At 39.7% G+C, this 21,300-nt stretch overlaps 1 protein-coding gene across 2 annotated transcripts in view; it reads right to left on the bottom strand.

Moving 5' to 3' along the window:
* Positions 1-8,158: 8,158 nt before the first annotated feature.
* LOC138973282 (uncharacterized) overlaps positions 8,159-21,300 on the bottom strand; it is a 19,630-nt gene continuing 6,488 nt past the window's right edge. Inside the window, exons 2-5 of one of the 2 annotated variants that reach the window (XM_070346002.1) lie at positions 19,368-20,063; positions 14,738-14,821; positions 12,529-12,728; positions 8,159-8,885 (exon numbers count right to left, since the gene is read on the bottom strand). In XM_070346002.1, coding sequence (XP_070202103.1) covers positions 8,718-8,885; positions 12,529-12,728; positions 14,738-14,821; positions 19,368-19,437 — 522 coding nt within the window. In that variant the 5' untranslated portion in view covers positions 19,438-20,063 and the 3' untranslated portion in view covers positions 8,159-8,717. The remainder of the gene's footprint in view (positions 8,886-12,528; positions 12,729-14,737; positions 14,822-19,367; positions 20,064-21,300) is intronic. The other variant, XM_070346003.1, reaches the window with a different exon arrangement.

Raw genomic sequence — 21,300 nt, 5'->3', positions numbered from 1 at the left:
TGATTTTTTTTTCTCTTGTGATTTTGTTAAAACATTAGCTGAGACTTTAAAATGGCATGATTGTTTCTTGTATCTGAGATTCGGTCAGGATAGAAGTTTCATTTTGATTGAATCAAACGAAAATTGTTGTATAGACAAAGTGTGGTTCCAAGATTCACATCGTTGTAGCTTCAAACAAAACACGTTTTCTTTGTTGCTACTTATGGTTCTTTGTACAAGAGAGATATAAAAAAGAAAAGCTGGAGGAAAAATAAACTTTTCAGTAAAGATATGTGATGGGTTTTGTGTATGAATATTATTGATGTGTGTGACTGTCACCACTGTAGTGTTACGTTGTATGTAAATCTGGGAAATAAACCAGTAAACCAATTCCCTTGCTCTCTCCGAAAGTGTACTAATGTGCTTACACACACACACACACACACATAATATTCACACACACACACAAAGACATACATACACACACACACAAACACGAACTATTTATGGAAATGAACATTCCAGAGGCTGAACAAGTTTTACATACACAGAAAGGCACTGAAGACGGATATCCGAATCTGTTACCAAACCAAACAATACATGTACAATCGAAATATAGCAGTCTCTGACAAACAGTAAGAACCAGTGACGCCAATTTTTAACTACATGAACATTCAGACAGTTCATTTATCAATTTATTAAATGATTAATGTGTGTTTGGGTGAGTGTGTGTTTGAGAGAGTGTGTTATGTGGTGTGTGTGTGTGTGTGTGTTATGTGGTGTGTGTGTGTGTGTGTGAGAGTGTGTATGGCACCATCACTGTCCACAACTTCGTGTTTTAAGACATTGACGCAAGGCCCCTACTTCCAAATAGAGGGCACCATCTGTTGTCCAATTGTCTCTTCACCAACATTTACCTGCCATAAAAGGCCACCTGCAATGTAGGGACACTTAGGATTTGTTGATGGCAGTCTTGGCATGATGCTAACAGTAAAAATGCATGGTACAGGGGAGACAATTTGAAATGAGGGAAATGGTTGACAGTGTAACTGTGCATGGAACTATGTTTGCACACAGTAGTTTCTTACTAAGGTTACAGCTGAAATATTAAAGTAGCACACATACTTCTGATGGATTAAATATAAAGTGTTGTTACAAATTACGGAAGTTCCTTTCTTTTTTCTTAATACACTTCTGCTTGACTTTGTAATCAAGATGAAATAAAAGAAACAAAAGTTTGACATGCTTCTTTATGCATTGTACATGTATTGTAATATATCTATACTTATACACATTGAAAAATCTGGAAAATGCAGGATTTAAAACAATTTGCTTTTATGAATTAATTTAACATGTTAAAGAAAAACAATATGGTTGGATCTCAAAGACTCCTACTGCATAATGTAAGGATTGAAATGACACACAACTGAGGGCTCCATAGGGCAGGGGAGATAATCTGAAATAAAGTCATTGTTTGTCATTCTTCAACAGTTCCAACCTTACACTTTTCTTTTCTCAGAGCGTGTTGTTAACTTATACATTTCAGAAAAGCTTTTCTTCAAATAATTTTCTTTTTTAGTGGTGACTGACAGATAACATCTCTTCATATACAACATTTCAGAATTCATGATTCTGTGCTTTCTGTAAGATCTCGGGTAAGTTGATTTTATTGTGAGTCATAAATAAAGTTTTTTTGTATTCTTTTGCATCTAGGCCTGGCTTCGGACAGGATTTTGTTTAACAGAAGCAACTTTGATATAATTATGAAATGTAAACCAAGCATTTATCAGTGGTGACCAACAGATTGACGAGTATTGAAATGAGTACATGCAACAATAAAAAATAAAAAAACAGTACAGAGAAGTCAAGTGGACTTAGTTATGAATGACGAGAAGGAGGGTAATTTATGTAGATACAAAACAGGAGTGGGTCTGGAACCCTACCTTGGGTCATTTCATGTTTTAAAGTTCATGTTTGTCACACGTTTTTTTAAATTATTTTTATTGAGATGTACAGTTTGCTGCTGTTGATCAAGAAAGGATGTTAGTTATCGAAGGGCATTAACTTATTCCCTATAACACTTAAGTTTGTTAAACAGAACACAATGGTTCATTACATTAAATGCTTTACTAGAATCAATATAACAAGGTGGGGGAATGTATAATATAACACCCAATAACAATAACGTTTCTTCAACACAAGACAGTGATTCATTACATGTATCACATGTTTTGGTAAAATAAACAAATATCATACCACACAGTTTAGAACATCTCCTGCTTTGTATTAGCCATAAAGCATGTTGTGCAAGCCGAAGTGAATTTATTAGTTCTTTTGAAATGAACATTTGGAGAAGGAGGCTGTCAGGATACAAATTTTAATTAATAGGATGCCTGTCATCAGCATTTGTTTGTTGTTGGTTTTTGCTGTTTTGATTCGTTCGTGTAGAGAGACTTAAAACATTTAGGGAAGAAGTTGACATGTCATAAGAAGCCAATAAAAATGGATGTTTTGTTTTTGTTTTTCTGTCATGTTGTTGTTTAGTTCAAGTGAAGATTGTAAGATGAACAAGTACTACATGTACAGTAAATGAAATGTCTTTACATAAGAAATACAGTATTGCTTTGTTTGCGAGCAATCTTTGATGATAGGATATTGGTCTTAATATGATGCTAACAGTAGAAATGCATGGTAAAGGGGAGACAATTTGAAACGAGGGAAATGGTTGACAGTGTAACTGTGCATGGAACTAGTTTTGCACACAGTAGTTTCTTACTATGGTTACAGCAAAAATATTAAAGTAGCACACTTACTTCTGATGGATTAAATAATTATATAGTTGTTACACATTACGGAATTAAGTGCCTTCTTTTTTTTTTGAATACACTTCTGCTTGACTTTGTAATTAAGATGAACTAAAAGAAACACAACATAAGCATGTTACTTTATGCATTGTACATGTATTGTAATATATCTATACTTATACACATTGGACAATCTGGAAAGTGGATTTAAAACAATTTGCTATTGTGAATTGATTGAACATGTTAAAGAAAAACAATATGGTTGGATCTCAAAGACTCCTACTGCATAATGTAAGGATTGAAATGACACACAACTGAGGGCTCCATAGGGCAGGGGAGATAATCTGAAATAAAGTCATTGTTTGTCATTCTTCAACAGTTCTAATCTTACACTTTTCTTTTCTCAGAGCGTGTTGTGAACTTCTACATTTCAGAAAAGCTTTTCTTCAAATAATTTTCTTTTTTTAATGGTGACTGACAGATTACATCTCTTAATATAAAAAAAATGTTTCCAAAATCCTGTAAGATTCTGTGCTTTCTGTAAGATCTCGGGTAAGTTGATTTTATTGTGAGTCATAAATAAAGCTTTTTTTGTACTCTTTTACATCTAGGCCTGGCCTCGGACAGGATGTACAACTTTAATATAATAATAAAATACAAACCAAGCATTTATCAGTGGTGACCAACAGATTGACAAGTATTGAAATGAGTACATGCAAGAACAACAAAAAACAGTTTGGGGAAGTGGACTTAGTTATGAATGACGAGAAGGAGGGTAATTTATGTAGATACAAAACAGAAGTGGGTCTAGAACACTACCTTGGATCATTTCATGTTTTAAAGTTAATGTTTGTCACATATTTTTTTGATATTTTTTTTATTGAGATGTAGAGTTTGCTGCTGTTGATCAAGAAAGGATGTTAGTTATCGAAGGGCATTAACTTATTTCCTATAACACTTCAGTTTGTTAAACAGAACACAATGGTTAATTACATCAAATGCTTTACCAGAATCAATATAACACGGACCGGCACGGTTGGCCTGGTGGTAAGGCGTCCGCCCCGTAATCGGGAGGTCGTGGGTTCGAACCCCGGCCGGGTCATACCTAAGACTTTAAAATTGGCAATCTAGTGGCTGCTCCGCCTGGCGTCTGGCATTATGGGGTTAGTCCTAGGACTGGTTGGTCCGGTGTCAGAATAATGTGACTGGATGAGACATGAAGCCTGTGCTGCGACTTCTGTCTTGTGTGTGGCGCACGTTATATGTCAAAGCAGCACCGTCCTGATATGGCCCTTCGTGGTCGGCTGGGCGTTGAGCAAACAAACAAACAAATATAAGACGGTGGGAGAATGTATAATATAACACCCAATAACAATAACGTTTCTTCAACACAAGACAGTGATTCATTACATCACACGTTTTAGTAAAATAAACAAATATCATACCACTCAGTTTAGAACATCTCAAACATTGTTGTCTCTGATGTTGAAAATAGATAACTTACGTAGCCAGGCTTTTTGTTTTATGTGCTCTTTTAGAGGGATTGTTTATCTTCTGAAGCTGGACTGATCAGCATGAAGTTAATTACATGTATTGAAGTACAAGAGTAACTTGTTATTTCTAGGCTTGATTAGAGAAGATGAAATTGGTCTGTAGTTGGAAGGATTTTGTTTGTTTGTTTGTTTGTTTGCTTGCTTAACGCCCAGCCGACCACGAAGGGCCATATCAGGGCGGGTTGGAAGGATCAAACTGATCACCATTTAGTGATTGGGAAAAGCAGTAAGCTTTTTTTTTTTTTTTCTAATTTTTTTATTATTATTTTTTCTCTTCTTTCTACTTTTTTGTCCTCTCTCTTTTTCACTTACTTTTGCTCTTTTTGCTTTCTTCTTCTCTACTTTTGTCTCCTCTTTCTCATCTTTCTACTTTTGTTTTCTTTTTGTTTCCTTCTCATTTTTTCTCCCTACTCTCTCTCCTTTTCTCTTTCCTCGCTTTTTGTTCTTCTCTTTGTTCTTCTTTTTGTTCTCCCTCTTTCTCTTGCTTGTCCCGACGCTTGTTCCTTGTCCCAGTATGCCTTCACGCCGCCCCGTCCCAGTACTCAGTGCTCCATCCACATCAGAATTTCGTTCCGCTGCAACACTTGTTAATTTTACAGACACTCCTGGGGAGGATGTTAGGTCGCTGCAGTAAGCTGTTCAAGTGTTTGCTGATTTTTATGTTGATAGACGTGTCCCTTCTATTCTTCCACTACATGTACCAGTAGTTACCATTGTTATTATTTTGTTTATTGTTATTTTCTAGTTGTATAAAGTCATGGTCTTGTGACTCAATACCTTCAGGACTGACAACTTTTTATACCTAATAAAAGAATAAAAGTGTTCTTTCATATTCCTCGGTTTGTCTCAGTAGTGTCAGTAGTATCAACAATCTCAAAGGAATACATTTGTGCAAGTTCTCAGAATTCCAGCAAGACTCAAGACTTTATTGTTTGTCCTTACAAAAATAGGGAAATTGATTTCTAGCGTTGAATGCTTTTAAAACAAAAAATGCATCACATGGACAGGTTCTTGATACTTAACTAGTTGTCCAAGCTATAAGAACACCTGCAGCTGTGTCCACAGAAAGTGGTACTCGTGATGCAAGGCCCTTTCAAATACAGACCACCTCTCAATAGAGGGCACCTTTTGTGGTCCCTTTGTCTATTCTCTTCCCCAAAGTATACCTGTCATGACAGCCCACCTGCAATATCGGGGCACTTTTGATTGATCCCATTCCTCCGAAAACGGCGTATGGCTGCCTAAATGGCGGGGTAAAAAACGGTCATACACGTAAAATTCCACTCATGCAAAAAACACGAGTGTGCTGGGAGTTTCAGCCCACGAACGCAGAAGAAGAAGAAGAAGATTGATCCCAAAGTTGTCTTTTCATCGTGAGTGATACTACTGTGCATGAAACTTGCATCTAAATTGCAAAACACGTGACATTTTCCGACATTATTTGCATCCAAGACAGTCTTTGCCAGTCATTCTCTTTTTTCTCCGAATTATCTCCCCTTAGCTGTCAGTTTCCTCAAAATATGAACAACGTAAATACCGTTAAGAAAGAAAACCAAAGCCAAACAAAATCCAAAGATGTTTATTCGTGCTGTTATGAAAATGATAACGTTTGAGAGAAAAAAATGTCATAGTTTCCGAACATTGTCTATTATTTTTTATTAAGATGTACAAAGTATACGCAATGAACGTGAAACCTTCTCAAAACTTTCAATGTAACCTTGTACAAATATCGGTGTTGTGGTTTTCTGGATAAATATAATCATTTAAGAACGTACGTACCACCACAAAGCTTCTGTATTGATTGTGTAGATTATATTAACAAAAACGCATTGTCAGTTGAATATTTAGGTGAAAACAAGGCGAGCTTATTTAAATTCTACTAATCTATTTATTCTTCGTCATAATTTTCATTTGGATCGATTACTCTGCTACTGTTTGATATTTAGTTAAAAATAAAACAACCACACAAAATAAACAAAGAAACAATAACATATTTTAAAATCAAATTATTTTAACATTTCAACACAGTCAAAACAGAAACAGCACATTTAATACAGTTTGTCTCCTCTTTATAAAAGTTTAATAAAACACACGGTGTTTACCACTATTGAAAACAAACCAGCGGTTTTCCTTGCAATGCCAGAAATGTGCAAGTGCACGTCACAGAAACTTTGTGTGTGTAAATTCAATTCATTGAAAGTATCTGTTCACAAACATTTTAAGCATCTTTAACAGTAGTATCATCACGACCTGCAACAAAGGTCAAGCTTATCGAGAACAATGTGAGCATAAAAAATATCAATCTATAATTGTGAATGGGCAACATTTTAAAGATTGTGCTTCAGGAACAGGCACTGAGGATCTAGGAAACAGACAATGTGGAGGCAAGTGTTTATGCAGGACATTACAAAGTTTGGTTTAATATCGTTTAACATCCTGTGCGATTGTATTTTTAACCCAACGCTATGCAGTCCCTGACAATAAGGCGAATATGTTTTGTGATCACAATGACCGTTTTGTTTTAAATAGCCAAACCCTTTCCATATGATTAAGTCTATTTTGTACCGCAACTTCACTCACAGTGATACGAACAAGTATAAACCGACATTACCATACACCACCACCCTGACGCCTGATATGTATTGCGCGAAGTCGAGTCGCGAAGTCTACTTGAGCAAAGTCGATGCACGAAGCTATTTTGCATTGCGAATTTTCGGTAAAAAGTCTTTGCAAAGTGTACTGCCGTGAAGTTTGTGCGAAGTCTACTTCGGGCTCAGTTATGGAAAGCTTTCACACTTTCCACGCGACTAAGCCCGGTATTTGGTCTGAGCTGTAGGCCATCTGGTTGTTAAGTTCCCTGACTCTTTGTTTCAATTTCGGAGGAAACCGTTAACCCTTCTCTCTCTAAATCCCTATTTCCGAAGCAAACATACGACACATTTGCACCTCCTTTCACTCTAACCCTTTGGATATGACTAAGTCTATGTCACCCTATATAATGCTCTGTGCTTGCACTGGCTCTTAACTGTTTAATTATTGGAAGAAAAGGCCTACATTTAAAAAAGTGAACAATGGAGAATCGTCGCGACAATACTGTCGTACCCTGTAGACAGTCACGCTAAGCTGACAAGCCTACGTCATTGTTAATGCAAAAGGAAATAATTTGATATACATAATAAATAGTATGCGATTTGGCTTTGATGTCTGCGAACGAATATGCTACCCCTCCCCTTCCCCCCCCCACACACACACACACTACGCTCGCAAGCGCGCACGCACACACACACACACATGCAAGCAAGCACGCACGCACGCACACACATACAAGCTCGCGCACACACGCACACACACACACAATAACACACACACACACACACGCACGCACACAAACACACACACTAACACACACACTAACACACAAACATCCTGTCAACGAATACTATTCTCGTTTTAATTATTCAGACTCTTTTGAGCGAGATTCATGATGTGACCTTTGATAAAACTCAGACCGAGGTCATCCAAATAGAAAAGGAAAGAAAAGACGGGAAATACTCATGTCGTATCTATTACATTTGCTAAAATCTTGTGCGAATGTTCCGTTTTGCAATGGAGCGTTTATTCATCGTGACGGATTTCAGATATGTCTCACACTTGAGAACTACAAACAATGACAAAAATATACTACCACTAAAGTAGGAAACGCATCTCTCATTATCTCTCTTGCACTCTCTCTCCACCCCTCTCTCTCTATCTCTCTCTCTCCACCCCTCTCTCTCTATCTCTCTCTCTCTCTCTATCTCTCCACCCCTCTCTCTCTATCACTCTCTCTCCACCCCTCTCTCTCTATCTCTCTCCACCCCTCTCTCTCTATCTCTCTCTCTCTTTCACACACACTCACACACACACAAACACTGACACACACACACACACATACACGCACGCTCAAACACACACACACTCGCACAAACATTCGTAAACGCATCAATACGCAATCGCACGTGCGCATATACACTACATGATGCAAAAACTTTTTTTTTTAACAATTATTTTAAATGCTTCAAACAAGAGAGAGAGAGAGAGAGAGAGAGAGAGAGAGAGAGAGAGAGAGAGAGAGAGAGAGAGAGAGAGAGAGAGAGAGAGAGAGAGAGAGAGACACAGATATGAACAGATCAAACAACAACAATAACAACAACAACAACAAAATCTAGATCTAGCCACTCAGATAGTAATTTTGATAATTTTCTTTCGAGCATTTCAGCATTGACCGAGTCCATATCACAATAACACCACACCAGTCACTACCCTCAGGACACACACACATCACCATCAGTGACTCAGTCCTAACACGTCAGTCAGTTTGATCATCCGAGATCTAAATTACTTAAGATTTAGATCCACCGCCGGCACTGGTACTTGCTCGAACTTCCGAGTACACCGTTGATTGCGCCTCTTTCTTGGCTCTGACGTCACTCTCGCTCATCCCGGCCGGAAGTACCACGTCCACGTAGTTCAGTGCTGGGTTGTCGTCCTTGCGTCCATTCGATGGAACCTGGCGAAATTGTATTTAAAACTTTGTTATGCTATGGTCGGCCAATTACTTTTCTGTCAATATGTAATTATTCATTTAGATACTGTAATGACGGAAGGAAACTAGTGCGTGCAAACAAAAAAACCGGTGTTCTAAATTTACGCTACTGAAAAAAAAAGCATCGAATACAAAGTAGCTCACTGCTACTTATCTACATGTAGAACCAATTTTTCAAAGTCCATATATAGTAAAAAAAAAAACCACCCACCTATTTAAACTGAATTCAAACTGACACAATAAAAACAAAGAAATCCTAACAGACACAATCAGCAATGCGAGCATGCACGTGACATCCTGATTGATACAATAATCAAGACTGACCGGATCCAAACTTGCAAAATAAACACAATCATTACACGCTAACATAAACCATTATAACGACGGCATTATTTGTTCTGAACCATAAATAAATGATACTGCATGGTTTTCCCTTCCTGAATTCAGCCTGTCAACTTTGTGATTCGCCTTCTCCCGCATAGCCCGATCGGTTGACGGGACGTTAAAAAAAAATGAAACGCAAATGTCACTGATTGTCCTTTTTCTTTGTCTGTTAGTGTCCTCCTCCGTACCCCCCCCCTCCCCCTCCCTCCCTCCATCTACCCACTGTTCTCATAAGTAGAAACCTGATGTACATAGCAGCGTGTAGACTGGATTGCACTGACACGTTCTCTCACTGAGTTGTCTGCCGTGTGCTGACAAAACCGAGTAAGTCCATTTTTTTCAAAAATGATATTTTTTGTTCATCAAAGCTTAGAAATTAAGGCGCACCTTATGTGTAAATTGTGACTTTGTAAAATAAATAGATAAGGAGATATAAAAAAGTAAGTCCACACCTTAAAAACTGTTTAAAGTACATCTGCCATGTGCTGACAAAACCGAGTAAGTCCATTTTTTCCCAAAAATGATATCTTTTTGTTCATCAAAACTAAAAAATCAAGAAGCAGCCTGTGTGTAAATTTTGACTTTGTAAAGTAAATAGATAAGGAGATATAGAAAAGTAAGTCCACAACTTCAAACATTTCTCAAAAAAAATTACATGTCAATTTGCTGGTAAAACCAAGTAAGTCCATCCACCAATCACAAGAACCTTTATGACGCTATAACCAATCAGAATGCAATGTTTTTGCCAGTATGACGTCAAAGTCAATCCGAATATTCTTGCGGCATTTTACTTGTTAGTAGGGGTGCTAGTTTTGGTGCAAGCATGGCTGCTAAAGAAGAAGTGTTGTCAAGATAAATGACAAAACAGTGAAAATAACGTTAACATTACGAATTTGCACAAGATGGAGAGAGAGAGAGAGAGAGAGAGAGAGAGAGAGAGAGAGAGAGAGAGAGAGAGAGAGAGACTAAACATGGAGAGAGTGAGAGAGGGGAAAGAAATCGGGGGGGGGGGGGGGGATGGAGGGAGAGAGAGAAATAAAGGGAAAGAGGAATTAGGGAGGGAGGAAGAGGGTAAGAGGGAGAGAGATAGCGAGAGAGGTAGGGAGGGATAGAAAGAGAGATGGAGGGAGGAAAAGAGAGAGATAGGGAGGGATAGAGGGAGGGAGAGAGAGAGAGAGACAAGGATCGTCAGGTGAATTATATAGATAGAGAAGAAAAATGTTTAAAATAAAACGTCATAAGGTGACGTCATTATGTCTCGCCTTATCGAAAGAGGTCATTTGTGTGTTCTAAACTTTAAATGACGTCATTTGTGAGTTCTAAACTTAAAATGACGTATTTTCTGTATGGGTCGTCTGACAAGAATTTTAAAACTATCATTATAGGAAAATTGGGAACCCCTTGGACTTACTTGGTTTTGTCAAAACATTCATGCACACTTAAAAAGTTGTTTTTGGTTGTGGACTTATCTAAGCACTCTAAAAAGTAGAAATTAGCACACAAGATGCGCATTGATTTCTTCTTTTTGATGAACAAAAAATATCATTTGGAAAAAAAATGACTTACCAAAGCGGAAGGTCGTGGGTTCGAATCCCGGCCGCACCTGACGGGTAATTAAGGTGAAGATTTTTCCGATATCCCAGGTTACGTGCAGGCCTGCTGGTGCCTTATCACCCTTCGTGTGTACACGCAAGCATAAGACCAAATGCGCACGGAAAAGATCGTGCAGTCCAAAGCAGAGTTCGGTGGGTTATAGAAACACGAAAATACCCAGCATGCTTTCACCGAAAACGGCGTATGGCTGCCTAAATGGTTTTGTAAAAACGGTCATCCACGTACAAATCCACTCGTGCAAAAGCACACGTGTACGTGGGAGCTTCAGCCCACGAACGCAAAAGAAGAAGAAGAAGAACGCCTTCACAAAAATTGCGTCCTCGCTGTTAAAACCCGTCAATCGGGACAGTGAATGTTTCCGTACCATGTCCACACGGCACCTGAATTGCTTAATATCAATTCAAACGTAACACATCTATAAATAGATTCAGGAAACATTGACACCTGCAATAAAATCACTTTCGTGCCTGTGCTAGCATTTTAATGTCCAGAAATATTTCTTAATAACAATTTCAAGAAACGATTTTTAAGACATCAAACCCGGGTAAATAGTGTTTGATTTGAATTTCAAATAATGTGATTTAAGGCTGTAACTATAGTAGTAACCGAACCACCCAAACTTACAACAACAAAACATTACCGGAACAAAAAAACATGCTGTGTAGCTTAAAAAATTGTACGTGAATAATATGTATTTTAGCAAATCACCGCAATCTGATATGCTCATCATTCTCCAAGGCACTCAAACTAACACTCACGTACACAGTCATACACAAGAACCAGCTTTTATTCTTGACTGGACATAGTCCTTAGATCAAGACTGGTTTTAATCAGAACAAACACACAAACGCACACATTGTTACAGGTTCGCTTCGAAAGTATCTGTGAGAATCGTACCGAAATGAGCCAGAGCGTTGTTTAGAGATCAAATAAGCAAGGGGAAGTAAGCGCTCTAATGTGCACACGACATGTGTAATAGAGTAAGCGAGAGTTATACGGAACGTTTCTCCTGGCACCTGAGAGAATAACGCATTGAAATGAACAAGCGACTTTCATCTTCAAAAAAAGCATTACTTTTTCTTCCAAATGTTTTGACAAAACCAAGTAAGTCCACTTGCTTAGATCTGTCAAATTTTTTAGATCTGATATAATGGAAAAAAGTGACAAAACCAAGTAAGTCCACAAAATGCCCAACAAAACAAAAACCATCCATCAGATCATTATCAAACTCGGGTTGTAAACGTACATTAATGCTATTTATCTTATTATCTCTGTAGGTTGATCAAGCTAATCGTCCCTTTTGAGAAATGTAATAAAACAGAAAAAGTCGTTTATCTCAGAACTAGCTTCAGTGGACTTACTCGGTTTTGTCAGCACACGGCAGTTGTGTGCACTGACACATCTATTATGATCACACACGCACACACACACACACACACGCACACACACACACACGCACACACACACACACACACACACGCACGCACGCACGCACGCACGCGCGCACGCACACACACACACACACACACACACACACACACACACACACACACACGCACGCAAGCACACACACACACACACACACACAGTCTCTCTCTCACACACTTACATCATTCTTGACCTTGGACATGGTGCGGTCAAGGTCAATCTGGTCGTAGTTATGGCGACGGGCAGGTTGGGGTTTGCTGCGATTTTCCTGCAAGACGGCGTCCGACACTTCGTCGTACGGATGAACACGTGGCGCTGCTTTTCGTTTCTGATTCAGTTGCTCGTCCGTCACTTCATCGTAAGGGTGATGTCTGGGGGGTGCTGTTTGTTAATGTAGGGAAAGAAGGAAGAAACTGAGCTTGCTGTGTGCCGGTTCAATATTTATTTATTTATTTTATTTTATTTACCGTGACGAGGATTTATATCGCGGTACGTATCTCACCACACAAGACGACAACAAAATAACGTATTATAGCATACCAGTTGGTTATTATTGTTTATTGTCTCCGGCGTCTTCAGCATTGTAATGCTATTTGAGTCCGGAGCATATGTGACCCTCCACCACGAAATGAGTCGCATGTCACCTCGCGCGGTTCTGCGCTAGGCTTAAATATTGCTATTTCATATGTTACGTGGATTTCCATTGGTCAATTGGGCAAAACTGAGCTCATTGTAAAAGTGATATCGACGACATTTCCGTCGATATCAGTTTTGATATCGACGACCTCTTTATTGCTTCCCCACTTCAAAAACAAAAACACCTACATTTAAAAACAAACAAATATATATGAAAATGTAATTATCCCAGAATTTAGTTGAGCAAGTGACTAAAGACTTTTTGAAAGAAAAGACATTTTGAAATACTGAAAAGTACAAGAAAAGAGTGAACAAAAAGAAATAATAATCAGAGGGAGGGATATGGAACAGCCAAAACTGAGACACATACTTTTGTAATTTCTTTACAGTAAATACAAAATGTCCAGAGAATTAGCAATATATCTAACATTGACTGACTGTGTGACGATATCTTCTGCTATTGGTCTGTTTCGACAGTGATGTCAAAATCTCGAGCTCCGGTCTCGATTTTGATATCACTGTCTCAACAGACCATAGCAGAAGATATCATCACACAGTCCGTCAATATTGGGTACTATAAGTCCGGGGAGTGTCTGGTAACAGTGTGAGGCGGGTCACCTTAGTCACAGGATAGAGCATAAAACACTCTTTCGGAAAATGTAAAAATACGAAAATCATGCAAAGGTGACATGCGGCTCGTTCCGTGGTAGAGGGTCACATATCAGTGTATAGTGCTTATATGGTTGCTCCCTGTAGAAAGAACAGGGAGAAGTCATTGTGTTCTAACTAAACAGACATATTCTGCTTTACTCGAACATTGTAATGTTGCATAAGAATCGAGTAATAATTTATTGACTAAGTGTAAGCATTGTGTCTGGTACAAATCTTTAGCCTTGGGAGTAACATTGACACTATTGTAGGCAATATGATACAGATACTTAGCTACACATCCATGACATTTTCCGGCTATTGAACAGAATTATCCCAACCAAAAAGTTAGAACTATGCCACTGAATTTTTGAGCAAATTCAAACCGTTCAGTAGTTAGCAGAGGAAAAAACACACACACACATCAACATTCAAGTAAGTACGGTTTCCGTGAGAGAATAAAACTACTTCTGCTGTACATCCTTTTAGAGAGAGTACATGTACACCATCACCACGACAACTGCTCCCATGTGTCAGAACACAAAATATTGATAGTGATATACACAGCTTGGCACACAGATTGACAGACAGACAGACAGACAGACTCACTGATAAATGGACAGACAGAGAGACATACATATAGACGGCAGAAACAGGCAGATATATAGAAACGCAACACACACACACACACACACACACACACACACAGAGAGAGAGAGAGAGAGAGAGAGAGAGAGAGAGAGAGAGAGAGAGAGAGAGAGAGAGTGAGAGAGAGAGAGAGAGAGAGAGAGAGAGAGAGAGAGAGAGAGCGTGAGCATATGTGTGCGTATGTGTATGTGTGTGTGTGTATGTGTGTGGTGTGCGTGTGTGGTGGGGGAGGGTGAAAGAGAGACTGAGAGAGAGCGTGTGTATGTGTGTGTGTCACAGTGTGTGTGTGCGCGCGTGCGCGCGTTCCGTTTGTGTGTGTGCGTGTGCCGTGTACTTGTGTGCAGCAATCGAGAAAAGAAATAATGCAGGCGGACAGAGAGACAACCAGACAGACACAGATATAATTAAGGAAGACATTAGCTAATCAATCTACACAAAACCAACTTTGACAAACGTACATGAAGGTGGTGTTCGTCTGTTTTCATCTAGTTGTTCATCTGTGACCTCGTCGTACGGGTGATTTCTCTGTGGTTTAGCTAGTACTGAAAATACACACACATGTGGTTCACACGTCTACAGGAATGTCAGTGTGTGCGTGCGTGCGTGCGTGCGTGCGTGCGTGCGTGCGTGTGTGTGTGTGTGTGTGTGTATGTATGTGTGTGTATGTATATGTGTGTATGTGTGTGTGTGTGTATGTCAGTGTGTGTGTGTGTGTGTGTGTATGTATGTGTGTGTATGTATATGTGTGTATGTGTGTGTGTGTGTATGTCAGTGTGCGTGCGCGACTGTGTACGTGTTTTTGTGTCTGTCTGTCTGAGTCTGTCTGTCTGTTTGTCTGTGTCTGTGTGTGTGTGTTGTGCGACAACTTTGTTCAGTTTGCAATAGCAACCTTTCGCGTTAGGCTACCTGTTCGCTGCTGCACAAGCGTCAGGTTTTATTTTTCAGCTGGTTTAGGCCCATTTTTAGTTGTGCCTTTCCCGTCAGTGTATTCAACTCGCCGCATATATATTGACACTACTTACATACATGCCTTGCGTGTGCAAGAAGCGAAAGCTTATGTAAGCAGCGCTAAAAATAGTAGCCACACTTTAACATGCAAGTACAGCCGCACATTCAGTGACAAAAACAAAACAATTACGAAACAGATTTTAACAAAAAGCGATAGGAGACTGATAGGACAGTGCGTATAGAGTAAACATGGGATGGTGGCAGAAGTTTCCGTGTAATATGTCCTTTATAGTTTATTTACATCGTCAGCTCTAAAACTGTATCATAGTCTCTGAGAGAGAGAGAGAGAGAGAGAGAGAGAGAGAGAGAGAGAGAGAGAGAGAGAGAGAGAGAGAGAGAGAGAGAGAGAGAGAGACGAAGAGAGAGAGAGAGAGTGAGAGAGAGAGTGAGAGAGAGAGAGAGAGAGAGAAAGAAAGAGACAGAGACAGAAAGAGAGAGAGAGAGAGGGGGGGAGAGATAGAGAGAGTGAGACAGTCAAACAGACACACAAACATACACATGCACAGACAGACAGACACACACACAGACACACACGCACGCACACACACACACACACACACACACTCACACACACACTCCCCCCTCCCTCACCCCATCAACCACCCACACACATGCACATCCATGTGACTGACATTATTTACAAACTCTACGCCACCGAAGCGTTGTTAGGTTTCCAGTGTGAAACTGTCCTCACTGCCTACAAGGAAGTTGAACGACACACAAGGGATCACAGTGCAAAACACAGACTGTGTGTGCTAAATAATTATAGTGGCATTGAATACTCGGAGTGAAAAGGCGGTGTAGCGTACCATGCACTCAGAGAGTAATGTGCCACACCATATTCCCATTGTATGAAGTAAAACGAACAAGAGGGCTACGGTGTGGGGGTTTCGAGTGTCAGCTAATAAAAAAGTGGACAAACAAGGAGAGGGTGGGCAGGTTTTCCCCTCCTCCACACATGCCAAACAATTGTGGACCTGATAAGCAAAATCTGGCTAGAGATCGTGGACCTGAAGGAGAAACTGTGGGGCCCAGCGGAGTCCCTGCGGTGAACTGCAGACTTCATCACATCAACAACCTTGAAAGTCTAGCATGGCGACGGAAACGTAGAAGAAGAAGAAGAAGAAGAAGAAGAAGAAGAAGAAGCAGCTCCTGCCCCCCTTCCACTCCCCCCAAAAACAATTTAAAAAAAAATAAAAAATAAACATTAGTGATCTGCAAAAGATAAGCGTACGAGGATATATAATTTACTTTCCTCGACAGCATAATGTAGCCATCGGAATAGTACACGTCCCAAAGCATGTTTATTGTGTTATTGGCTCATGGATAGATAGCTAGATACATACATTTGTAGATATATAGATAGATAGGTAGGTAGGTAGGTAGGTAGGTAGGTAGGTAGGTAGGTAGGTAGGTAGGTAGGTAAACAGATATAATAATAGAAGATAGGTGGTTAAGTAAGCAAGTAGGTACTGAGGTTGGTTGGTTTGTAGGTAAATAGATACATAAATAAGCAAGCCTATTATATATACACAGCATGGACAAAATGCAAACTATCAATCTGTATACATATTATGTATTTTTTCTCTCAAACTTACATATTCATTTTCACACCTGTGTAATTGTGAACGATAAGTCTCTTTTTCTTTACTTCCTGGCTACCCCCTCCTTCAACAAGGCGCCGCCCATCAACTCCTACCCCCTTCCTCCTCCTTGATCTTCGGACCCCCCTGGGGGATTATTTCTTTCAACGAAGTCCACACGACAAGAACGAATCAGTGGGAGATCAACGTCACAGCTCTTTGAAGTTTTCATGCCAGGTGCGTAATCACAACACAGGTGTTCAGGTACAGGTGGTATAGGTATGTGGTCAACATCTAAGTCTCTCCGTGTTGAAATATTTTTATCAGCTAAATTTTGACACAGAAACAAACAAATCATGCGTATAAATTACCGTAGTTAGTTGGTTATTTAGCGGGTTAGTTAGTTCGTTAGTTAGTTATGTAGCTAGCTAATAAGAAATGAGTGAGCGAGCTTTTAGTGCGATTGAGTTAGTCCGTTGGTTGTTCGCCGGTTAAGAAGTTAATTAGTGAGAAGTCAGCTATAAGTTAGTTCATCGCATTCAGCTTTCAGAAACCGGTTTGACAACTATAGTTAACACAATTACTTACTGAACATTTCACAGTTTTATCAACTCTTTCCTTGCGTAAAGATTGCAACAGCCTTTGTAATCAAACACATATATTTACTTTCACATTGCATGCTTCTCTTCCAAATCTTTAGTTTCTGTCAACTGTTATCGTGAGATCAGTCACTGTTTCAGATGAGTCATGTTGGGTTACACATAAAGCGACAACTATGTACTATCGAATACTGTAATAACTAGTCAGTGTAGTTACACAAGACTTCCCTTCATAACAACCCCTGCTGAGTTTTTGTTTAAATAATTTTTATTTATATTTGGAAGTGTTTGTTATTAAATTATTTAAATAATTAATTAATTAATAAACTTGTTTTTCATCTATGGATTTATTCAGGTTGTTGCTGAATTTTAAAGAATGTTCAACTTTCGTTGAAAGTATTCAAGGCTTCACGGTCACTCAAAGTCTTTTGGACAGAAGTGATTGAGTTGGCATTCGGTTCTTTCAGCCTAGAGAGAACGTTCATTGAGGTGGAACTTTCCTCTTCATTTGTTTTGTTGCCTGCTTTTTTTTTATTATTGAGTTGCAAAGAAGTCACGACTTTAATTGAGGACATTCAATACTTCAGAATCACTCAAAGTGTAGAATTTAAAAATGTTCCCCCTTTTTTTTAGGCTACCAGGAACATTTATTCAAGTCGATAGTCCATGTGTGAGAAAGTGGTTCAAGTTTAAGCATGCAAAACTAATAATGATTCAAATGTACTTGAAAAGAGATATTGGCCGAGCAGAAGTGTTCTTATTCAGAGAAGTGCCGTTTGTCCCATACTCTTGAAGGAAGTGCAACAAAGAGGAAGTAACGTTGACAAGAGCTTTATTTCCCAGTCAACAGATAAGGGAAACAGATAACTACTCAAATGTATAGCAGAGCTATAGCCAGCACATAACTAAGGGTACTAGAAACAGATAAAGACTCAAACAGAGGAACACTCTGAATAGATTCACTCTACATATTCGTTGGCCTTCGCTTATGTGCACTCTAAACAAAATTGAACACATTTCGAACACATTTTGAACACATTTTGATCACATTTTGATCACATTTTGAACACATTTTGATCACATTTGAACACATTTTGAATACATTTTGAACACATTTCTGTGACATGTTTTGAACACATTTCTGTGACATGTTTTGAACACTGTGTGAAATATAGTACACAGTTCTACTCGCGAAAGAGGCAGACATAATAAACACATCGTGTTCAAATGGACACTTGTGAACTCTATGTGTTTCTTTCATGAACACTAGTGGGCATTATGTGTGCTACTTTTGTCAGCAGAACTATGAACAATGTCACAAAGTTTTGTCACAAAGTGTTCAAAATGTGTTCCGGCAGTTATGTTTGGAGTGCAAATAAGCGAGGGCCAACAATATATGTAAAGCTAGTCTGTTACTGAGAATGCATCAGCGTAAGCGATTCGCGTTTACTTGCATAATTTCTGCCCTTAAATCTTTTTCAGTATTGATATATTACTAAATTAACCTAATTTCTTACTGTATTAGCCTAGTTAATACCAACGCACACAGACGTGCCGGATGACATTACTACATAGTTTTAATCTTCCTCTTTTTGGCTATACTCAGACAACGACACACATGATCAAAAAACAACAACAACCAAGATGTTAAACACACACGGATCAGGCAGACATATACAGGCGGACGGACAAACAGACGTACAAACAGACATACATACAGGCAAGCAGACAAGCAAAGCAAACACACACACACACACACACACACATTCTCTCTCTCACAACCACACACACACGCACCCTTCCCCTTGACACATAAAAAACACAAACACTACCCTTACCGCCTACCCCCACCCCCTCCCCCTCCCACCACCTACCCCCACACACACTCAAACACTCACCTGTCTTGTTCTCGTTCTTTTCTTTACCGAAGCCGAAGATTCGCTGCACGAGAGCTTTCAGCGCCGCCATGGTGTCGACTTGACACACTGAGCGACAATCAAGAATGCCTCCAAACACTTCCTGCTTCTGCCTCCGGTCACACGTGACCAATGAAAAAGTTGATTGCCCCTAAGTCACACAGTGAATGAGATGAGTTTAACTTTCACCAAGCCTCACTTTTGTGATCACAACGTCCGATGTTCTCAATAAGCTGTCCGATGTTTTGATCACAATGGTCCGATGTTGTGATCACAATGTCCGATGTTTTGATTACATTGGTCCGATGTTGTGATCACAATGTCCGATGTTTTGATTACAATGGTCCGAAGTTCTGATCACAATGTCCGCCCCCTGACCAAAACATCACCCGCCTCACAACAATTTTGTGGAGGCAGAACTCAAAATGAGTTGGGAGTTCAGGCGTTGTTCAGAAATGTAGATTATCTTCATCCACTCTGCTCATAATATTATTGTTCACCCCTCGGACGAGCGCGAACGTGTGTCTGGCTTGCCTCAACTCAAACTGAGGCAGTGTCTGCACGATGCACGGAGAAGTGGTTTCAGATTTCCATCAGTCTCGCCAAGGTCCTTTGCTTGTTGATCGACCTTCTTGAATTGTTCCGTGTGATTGTTTCCAAGAGGGCCTCTTTCCTTCCCTATGAAACAGACAGATGACACACGGAGTCAGTCGTGGTAATGAAAACTGATGAGTGAGGATACTGACTAATAAGTAGTGTTTTTTTCTTCCCCTTAGTAGTCTATTTATTGTGAAGCATTTATGAGAAGTCATCATGTCAGGTTTGGGAGAGACTCGGCCTATTCTGAAGATTCTCAAATGAATTGATCTGCCTGACTTTCTGCTTTTGTTTGTCTCTGTTCGTCGGTGTGTCTGTCTGCCTCTCAGTGTGTGTGTATGTGTGTGTGCGTGCGTGCGTGCGTGCGTGCGTGTGTGTGTGTGTGTGTGTGAGAGAGAGAGTGTGTGAGTGTATGTGTGTGTATGCGTGAGTGTGTGTGTGTGTGTGTTTGTTTATGCGTGTGACTGTGTGTCTGTCTGTGCATGTCTATGAAAGTTCTTATTTTGGAAGAAACCCAAGATAGTCGTCGTCGTTGTCAACCATCATCATCATCATCATCATCATCATCATCATACCTTAAGGCGGTGTGCAGGCACGACTAACCACAGCAGATTATGACAGCCTGAGGAACACATTGATCACGAAATTTGACACATTAGTACGATCACCGTTTCAAGTGATCAATTTCAGTAGCTGTCAGTGGCTTGTTCTGCATATATATCAACTGGGATCGGTGAAGTAAGGTTGCCGAACGATGACACATTACCCGTCAGTTTCATTTAACTATACTTGTTGATACAGACACGCACGCGCGCCCATGCGCATACACTCCTAGACAACCACACCGACAGACAGATAGACAGACAGACAGACGTAATAACAGACCGACAGCCATATATAAATACTGAAAGGTAGACAACAGGCAGACAGACAGACACACAGACACAGACACACAGACAGACACACATACGCACGCACGTACCCATTCATGCACGCTCACACTCACACACACACAAGCACGCACGCATGCAAACACACACACACACACACACACACACACACACACACACACACAAGCACGCACGCATGAAAAAAACAAAACGCACACTCACACACACACACACACACACACACACACACCTTACATAACTCGCACAAAAGTCGCGGGGATAAAACGTTTCTGGTTGTCCTAAGGCAAAAAAAAAAAAAAAAAAAAAGTCTGTTTACGGTATCCCGACCGACCCTATTTTTTCGCGCGACCCTAGACTTTTTTTAGCATTTGGGAGAAGAAAAAAAATCTTTGTTTTTTGGCAAAATA

Source organism: Littorina saxatilis, linkage group LG8 (assembly GCF_037325665.1).
Source record: "Littorina saxatilis isolate snail1 linkage group LG8, US_GU_Lsax_2.0, whole genome shotgun sequence".
In the NCBI taxonomy this organism is placed as follows: Eukaryota; Metazoa; Mollusca; class Gastropoda; order Littorinimorpha; family Littorinidae; genus Littorina; species Littorina saxatilis.
The sequence above is the reverse complement of the archived record's forward strand: the minus strand, read 5'-3'. Positions and strand labels throughout refer to the sequence as shown.